The sequence below is a fragment of the Zonotrichia leucophrys genome, unplaced genomic scaffold, assembly GCF_028769735.1.
Source record: "Zonotrichia leucophrys gambelii isolate GWCS_2022_RI unplaced genomic scaffold, RI_Zleu_2.0 Scaffold_726_25226, whole genome shotgun sequence".
Classification (NCBI taxonomy): domain Eukaryota; kingdom Metazoa; phylum Chordata; class Aves; order Passeriformes; family Passerellidae; genus Zonotrichia; species Zonotrichia leucophrys.
Genome location: NW_026992931.1, coordinates 4,355 through 12,396, shown reverse-complemented (window position 1 = coordinate 12,396; position 8,042 = coordinate 4,355). Strand labels below are relative to the sequence as shown.

The 8,042-nt window shown below is 54.6% G+C and overlaps 1 protein-coding gene across 1 annotated transcript; it reads left to right on the top strand.

Annotated features, from left to right (window-relative positions):
• Nucleotides 1–2,101: 2,101 nt before the first annotated feature.
• On the top strand, nt 2,102–2,689 carry LOC135441945 (olfactory receptor 14J1-like). The gene has a single exon (XM_064701494.1). It carries the CDS (start codon nt 2,102–2,104, stop codon nt 2,687–2,689), a length of 588 nt encoding a protein of 195 aa, XP_064557564.1.
• The last annotated feature ends 5,353 nt before the right edge of the window (nt 2,690–8,042 follow it).

Sequence of the window (8,042 nt, the reverse complement as noted above, 5' to 3'; positions counted from 1 at the left end):
CTTCTGCCAGCCCAGCAGGGCAGGGGCACTGCCTGCAGCCACCCCAGGCACAGCACAGAGGGACAGAGAGCTTCAATCAGTCAGGGCTGGGAAGGTGCTGAGAAGTGCCTGGGGCAGAATCACTGCCAGCCCTTGGCACAGGAACCTCTGGCTGCAGGACAATGCAGCTGCAGCTCCTGGAGTGATCTCCGAAAACTGGAACATCCCAATGCCTACAGGGCCTACAGACCCTGTGAGTACCACTCTGGGTATTTCTGGTGCAGGGGAGGTGGAATATTCATGAAGCTCTGACATGCAGAGGGGTTCTGCTAAGTCATAGAATATTTCCAAGAAGGGTTTTTTGACAAAAATTCAGAAATGTCCTAAGACTTTGTATTCAGTTTCCCACTATTGGAGACTAACAGGAAGGGAGGGTTAAAGATTAAAGATAGTATGTATTATAAGTTAAGAATTTGGACAAGTACTTGAGACATCTGAACTGTTACTTTTAGTGATCAATAGGTTCACAGGAGGTCCCTAATGTGCTTGCAGCCACTCTGCCCATGGACAGCACCAGCATCCTCTTTGCTGGAGCCATCAGGCTCAGTCTGAGCTGTCTATTCTCCAAGCTGCAAACAGAACCTGCCCCCAGCCAGTGCCCTGCAAACAGCCAGGGCTCTGTCAGGCCAAGGAGAGGGCACAGAGATTTGGGCTCTGTGAGTGCTGGCAGGGATAGATCAGGCACAGGGAAACACCTGCCGGAGGAAAATCTCCAGGAAGCAGAGAGAAGACTGGGCAATGAGAGAAAAAAAAACCCCAGCAATGCTGTGGCAGGGAGAGTTTAGAGATGTCCACAGGATCCCCTCCAGTGCAGCTCCTCCCTCTGAACAAGCCCTTTCCCTCCTGGCCCCCAGCCAAGCCTCTGCTCTCAGGGCCGGGGCTCCAAGGCGTGCAGCCCCTCCTGTGCAGGCAGAGCTGCAGCAGAGCCGTGGGGCAGCTCTGCAGCCCCAGGCCCAGTTCCCTCTGCAGAGCACAGGGCTGGGAGCAGCTGTCCGGCACTGGGGGCTCCGGCAGGGGGCACAGCTGGCTCAGGGTGAGGCTGTCCCCAGTGCCCGGCTCTGGGCAATGCTGTCAGTGCAGCCAGGGAAGGAGCTGCATCTCCCTTAACCCAATGCCATCATAAGGACATTTGCAAGTCCCTGTGAGATTTCAGTCCAGGCTGGGAGCTTCAACCCATAATGCAAACCTGTCCTAGAGTATCTCAGAGTTTTAAGATTGATGGGGAAAGACAGAGGTGTTGTGACTCTGAAAATGCTGCTGGGTTGGTGAAATGAGCAGAGAGAGTCCTTTGCTACAAAAATGGAGCTGGGCTGTGGTGGATCTATCTGCTCTCAGCAGTGCCTGGGGTTTTTAAGAGAAACACGGGAGTGTGAACATCCTCCACCCGAGAAAAGTGAAAGCGCAGAGAAACTGCAAACAGTATGAAGTGACAGATCATCTGCCCCCAGTTTCCACTCATTATCTTGCCTCAGGGAAATCACTCTGTTCTACCAGAGGGCAGCAGAAACGCTGAGGGTTTCTGATATCCAAGAATACCAGGAAGTACATGGAAAGAGCTTAAAAAGAAAACATCAGAACTCTTAAACACAAGAGCATGTCCATGTGTGTTATAAAGGAGGATGTGTGGGAAATGGCTTTGATTTTGGTTACAGGTATCTCCTCTAACCCTTCACTGTCCTATATTCCATGAACAGGTGCCCATGTGCAGCCCCAGCAAATGTCCAACAGCAGCTCCATCAGGCACTTCCTCCTGCTGGCATTGGCAGACACGCGGCAGCTGCAGCTCCTGCACTTCTGCCTCTTGCTAAGCATCTCCCTGGCTGCCCTTCTGGGCAACGGCCTCATCATCAGCGCCGTAGCCTGCGGCCACCACCTGCACACGCCCATGTTCTTCTTCCTGCTCAACCTGGCCCTCAGCGACCTGGGCTCCATCTGCACCACTGTCCCCAAAGCCATGCACAATTCCCTCTGGGACACCAGGAACATCTCCTACACAGGATGTGCAGCCCAAGTCTTTCTGATTTTCTTCTTTCTTACAACAGAGATTTATCTCCTGACCATCATGTGCTACGACCGCTACGTGTCCATCTGCAAACCCCTGCACTACGGGACCCTCCTGGGCAGCAGAGCTTGTGCCCACATGGCAGCAGCTGCCTGGGCCAGTGGCTTCCTCCATGCTCTCATGCACACAGCCAATACATTTTCCCTGCCCCTGTGCCATGGCAATGCCCTGGGCCACTTTTTCTGTGAGGTGCCCCAGATCCTCAAGCTCTCCTGCTCACACTTCCACCTCAGGGAACTTGGGCTCATTGTGATTAGTGCCTTTTTAGCATTTGGCTGTTTTGTGTTCATTGTTTTCTCCTATGTGCAGATCTTCAGGGCTGTGCTGAGGATCCCCTCTGAGCAGGGACGGCACAAAGCCTTTTCCACCTGCCTCCCTCACTTGGCCGTGGTCTCTCTCTTCCTCAGCACCTCATTTTTTACCTACCTGAAGCCCCCCTCCATGTCCTCCCCATCCCTGGATCTGGCCCTGTCAGTTCTGTACTCGGTGGTGCCTCCAGCCCTGAACCCGCTCATCTACAGCCTGAGGAGCCAGGAGCTCAAGGCTGCAGTGTGGAGACTGATGACTGGATGGTTTCAGGAACATTAAACTGCTGGCCAATTTCTGCAAATCACTTGTAACCAAAGTCATATTTGATCCTTCTTGTTGGTTTCATTTTGGAGGTCATTTTACTTTGTTTTAGAATTTTAATATTGTCAAACAAAAAATGGCACAGCTTCTGCCATTTCTCATTTTGTTTCTCTTCACCATCCCTGTTCTCAAAGACTGTGTCAATGAGGGGCTGCACTCTCAGAAGCTTTAAAAAACTAAAGGATCTCCCAGCCAAGTTTTCTGTAGAGATGACCTTTTGTTGCCTTCTCTGGAGCGGCAGCAGCAATGTCTGTGTGCAGAGCTGGGGGCAGATCAGTGCTGGCCCAGCAGCTGTGCCCAGCAGCAGCAGCACTTGGTGTTGCCAGTGCTGCTGCCGTGGCCCTGCCCCGCTGCCCTGGTGGCCCTGGTGTTGCTGCAGGGCCTGAGTGCTCTCGGGGCCGGGCACAGCCCTGGGGATGGCAGTGCCAGGGCTGCAGCAGGGACAGGCCATGGGCACTGCTGGGGTAGCGCTGACGCCTCAGCCCAGGCCCTGGGGGCTCCAGGCTCCTTGCCCAGGCTCTCTCAAGAACACAGCCAGGCCAATGCTCAGCACAGAAAAGCCCCGTGAGCAGCCCCAGGCTGGCCGTGGGCAGGCTGGGGGCAAACAGCATGGCTGGGGCTCTGCAAGGGCCCTGGGGGAGATGGGAAGGAGCAGCAGAGCAGGGGCTGATCCATCCCCAGTGCGCTGGACAGCCCAGGGCAGCGTCCCAGAGTGTCCTCATGGAGCTGCCAACAACATCCCCCCTCTGCAGCCCTGGCCTCTCCCCCAGCTCACACAGGTGCCCCATCCTTGCAGGCACAGACACGGCAGCACTGGCTCAGCAGCCCCTGTTTGCATTGCACACAGCAAGGGGAGCACCCCCATGCTGTTGGTGTGGGGACATGAACCTGACGGAGCACAAATGCCATCAGCCCCTGGGGCCAGCAAGGGCTGGGAGACACCAGGGAAACCACTCAGCTTTGTCCTGGCCTCTGCAGTCAGCCAGAAAGTTTGTTCCCATCAGCTGGGAGTTTCCTGTCCCACTGCAGACGCTGTTGCTCAGAGCCAGGGCTGCCTGGCACCCACCCCCAAACTTCCCTGAGCATTTCCTATATTTCACCTTTGCTTTCTTTATTCTTTCCTGATACAGATTTCTTCCTATTGCCCATTGCTGTCCCCTCTCCTGCAAAGCCAATCCCTGTTTGCCCTTCTGTCTTTTGCCCCACTCCCCATTGCAGTTCCTGGTTTGGCCCCATGGGAACGTCCCTTGGGCAGCAGGATCATCCTACAAGTGCTGCAGGAATTGTCTGCAGGCTCCTGCAGTGCCTGGTGCCGCTCCCTTGCCAGAGGCACCCCAGGCCAGGGGGGCACATCTGGGCTGCTCTGTCTGGCTCTGGGGCTCCCTGTTCTGGGCAGTGAGGAGGAGCTGCAGAGGCTCTGCAGGACTGACAGGATGGGCTTTGGGGCTGGCAGGAGAAGCTGAGGGACCTGGGCTGCTGGAGCTTCTCAAGAGGAGGCCCAGGGCTCCTCCTGCAACTGCTCCAAGGGTGGTTCCAGAGAATCCCAGAATCAGCAAGGTTGGAAAAGACCTTGGAGATCATCAAGTCCAACCTGTGCCCTGACACTGCTTTGTCTCCCTGAGATTCCTCTTCTCCAAGATAAACAACCCCAGCTCCCTCAGCTGCTCCTCACAGGACTTGTGTTCCAGACCCCTCCGCAGCCTTGTTGTCCTTCTCTGGACACGCTCCAGCCCCTCTATGGCCTTCCTAAACTGGGGGCCCAGAACTGGACACAGCACTCGAGGTGTGGCCTCAGCAGTGCCGAGTGCAGGGGAAGAATCCCAGCCCTGCTCCTGCTGGCCACACCCTTCCTGATCACGACCATTGGCCTTCTTGGCCACCTGGGCACACTGCTGGCTCATGTCCATACTGCTGTCCATCAGTCCCTGCAGGTCCCTTTCTGCCTGGCTGCTCTCCAGCCACTTTGTCACCAGCCTGTAGCACTGCAGGGGTTGTTGTGGCCGAAGTGCAGGACCCAGCACTTGGTCTTGTTCAACCTCACCTTGTTGGATTTGGGCCCTGGATCCAGCCTGTCCAGGGCCCTCTGCAGAGCCCTCCTACCCTCCAGCAGATCTACACTCACACCCAGCTTGGTGTCATCTGCAGATTTGCTGATGCTCGACTCAGTCCCCTCATGCACATCATCAGTGCAGATACTGAAATCCACATCGGCTGGCTCTGATCCCTCAGCCATCCTGTGGGTGCCCTGTGATGGCACTCAGGGTGATCTGTTCCATAACCTTGCCTGGCACCCAGCTCAGGCTGACAGGCCTGGAGTTCCCCAGCTCCTCCTTCCAGCCCTGCTTGGGGATGGGCTCACACTGGCACCTCCAGTCCTCGGGGACCTCCCTGCTGAGCCAGCACTGATGGTAAATGATGGAGAGCAGCTTGGGGAGCTCATCCACAGCTCCCTCATCCCCCCGGGATGGATCCCATCTGCTCCCAGAGACACCTGTGAGCATCTGAGTGGCTCAGCAGATCCCCAGCTGCTTCCTCCTGAAATACAGGGGGCTGTTCTGCTCCCTGTGCCCACCTGCCAGCTCAGGAGAACACTTGTCCCAAGGGCAACTTGACTTATTTTTGGAAATTGAGGCAAAGAAGGGGTTAGGTGCTTCAGCTTTCCCTCATATTTGGTAACCCCATCTCCCCCAATAATGAATGGAGATTGTCCTTGTACCTCCTTTTGCCATTGATGTATTTATAGAAACATTTTTATTATCCTTCACAGAAGTGGCCTGGTGAAGCCTTAAGCTTTCACCTCTCTAATTTTCTTTCTGCATGACCTAACAACATCCTTAAACATTTCCTGAGTTACCTGCCTCTCTGTCCAAAGGTGATGCACCTTCCTTTTTTACCCCAAGTTCCTGCAAAAGGCCCATCACGTAGAGAACGTCACCTTTTGGGCTGAAGTACACCTCAGAGGAGGAAAATACAAGAGTCTATAAATGAAAAGAGGGAAAGCAAGCTAGGAAAGTAAAAGAAGAAGAAGAGGCTGGAAGGCTAACAAAAACTGGGACCCCCTTGACCACCTACCTCCTCCTACCCTTGCAGAAGAAGAAGAAATGGGGGAGGGAGGTTGGGATTAATAAACCAGAAGTAGTTCAGTGACGAGAGGGGTAGGAGCAGCAGTCTCAGCATTGGGGAGGAAGTAAACATCTGAGGAAACTGATGGTGTTTGGGAGGGTTTTCTCCGTCACCGCGAGCACGCCTGAACCTGTGACTCAGCTTCCTTCTGCATCCTCTGCTTCGGGATGAGGTGCCTGACTCATTTGGATGGTCTTTTTCCTCTGTCTTCTTCTTATCTTGCTTCTGCCTCCATTCCATGTAGTCTTGGCGCATGGGACACTGAGGCATCCAATGCCCCACCTTGCCACAGAGATGGCAGGGATGGGTTGCTGATGTCCTTCTGCCGGACTCAGAAGTAGAAGGACCGGCCACGGGGGAAGCTTCAGCCTCTATGAAATCTTGCTCGGGGCATTCAGCAAAATGCACAGATGTTCTCTTAGGCCTTGGGGCCAGGGAGACTTGACGCACTACGACATCTATCATGGCTTCTACTGTGGGCTTAGGACTTCGAGGGAGAGTTTTTATAGCCTTGCGGCAGTCAGCGTTGGCATTGCTATAAGCCATCTGCTCAAGCATTTTTTCCCTGTCATCCTCTCCGAACGCTTGCGCTTCCACATATCTGTATAGGCGTTCGATAAATTCCATGTATGGCTCTTGCGCTCCTTGCAAAACCTCAGCATCTTCCCATTGGGAGGTAACTACCTCTAACTTAAAGAAGGCCCGCTCAGCTGCTCGGGCCGTCTCTACTAGCTGGGATGGGAATAAGGCTTTAGCTTGATTTGCCCCTTCAGCCCACTGTCCTTCACCCAAAAGATGTTCTTGGGTAATTAACTGACCATCTGCGTCATGGGACAGTGTAAGGTTCCCCCAAAAACTTGGGAGTACTTCCACTATTTCCCTCCTCCATTCCCTCACCCAGACTCTAAATTCCATGGGTCTGAGCAGGCTAGAGAAGAGGGACCTTAAATCCGTCGGTACCAAATCTCCCTGAGCAAGGGTATTGTGTAGCAAACCCCGGAAGAATTCTGACTCCCGGGAGTAATCTTTCTGAGCTTTGCACAGTTCGTTTATTCGGACCTGTGCATTCCCCCTTTCCCTTAGATGGTATGTTACTGGAGCGGCTTCTAATAGGGGAGCTTGCTCCTGTTTCCGGCTTCCCCCCCCCCTCTCCTCTGAACACAAAGCGTGAGAGCTGGGGGGGGTGCATGGGAACCGAAACTAGAGGAGGTTGAGGCGGGGTTTGGAGCTGACGTAAGGCAAGGGAGTGGGCGCGGCAAAGTACCCTTCTCCGCCCCCCGGACGGCGTTAGGAGGCGGAGGGAAAAACGAAACTGGAGCGGGAGGGAAGGGAGTGGGGGGCTGAACCGGGGGAGGGGTTTGAGGAGGAGCTGAAGGTGGGGCGGAGTGCTGAGGAGTGAGCGGGACGGAGGGAGGGTATGAGAGAGGAGTAACTGGGCAAGGGGTGTGATCAGGGTGAAGGAAGGGGTTGGTGCTTGGGAGGAACGGGTTAGCGGAAGAAGAAGGAGCTCTGGCGGCAGAGACCGCGTGGTCCCCGCCATCTTGGACAGTAAAGGGGCTACTTTGTGGAATTTCATTACTAAGTGGAACAAACTTAGGGGTTGAAACTGGGGACTTGGGAACTGGGGTAGAAGGGGAGGATGGAGGAACTTGGGCAGGGCTCCTGGGAAGGGGAGGCTGAGCAGGTCGAGAGGGAGCAGGGGCAGAATGGTTTCCCTGCTTTTTGTTGGCCTTTAAAACCCCTTTCGAGGGCTCCTGCCTGTGTGAAGAGGGAGAGGGCCGGGGGGTAAGGATGCGGGAACTGGGAGAACTAGGGAACAAACAAGAAGAAGAAAGATCGTTTCTTGAACTCCCGGCTGGGCGCAGCGAAGTTAATACTTTGCTTGCCCAGTATGCCACGTTAGACAACCGGGGTTCCCCAGCGTTAACCTGTTGGTCTAATTTGGCCACAACGGCTGCCCAAAAGCGCGGCTCTTTCGCAACTTCTGGGGAAACTTCAGGGAAATGTGAAAATACCCATCTAATCAACACTATCAACTCTTTCTTGGGGGCAGTAAAACCTCTTCCAAGTAATAAACCCTTAACTACAAAAAAAACTCCTTTTTGGGTTTTGCTCTGACCCACACCCATGATCGTGGGGGGTGTAGCGAACCCACCACGGCAAACCGCGCAGAAAAGCCGCCCCGCGC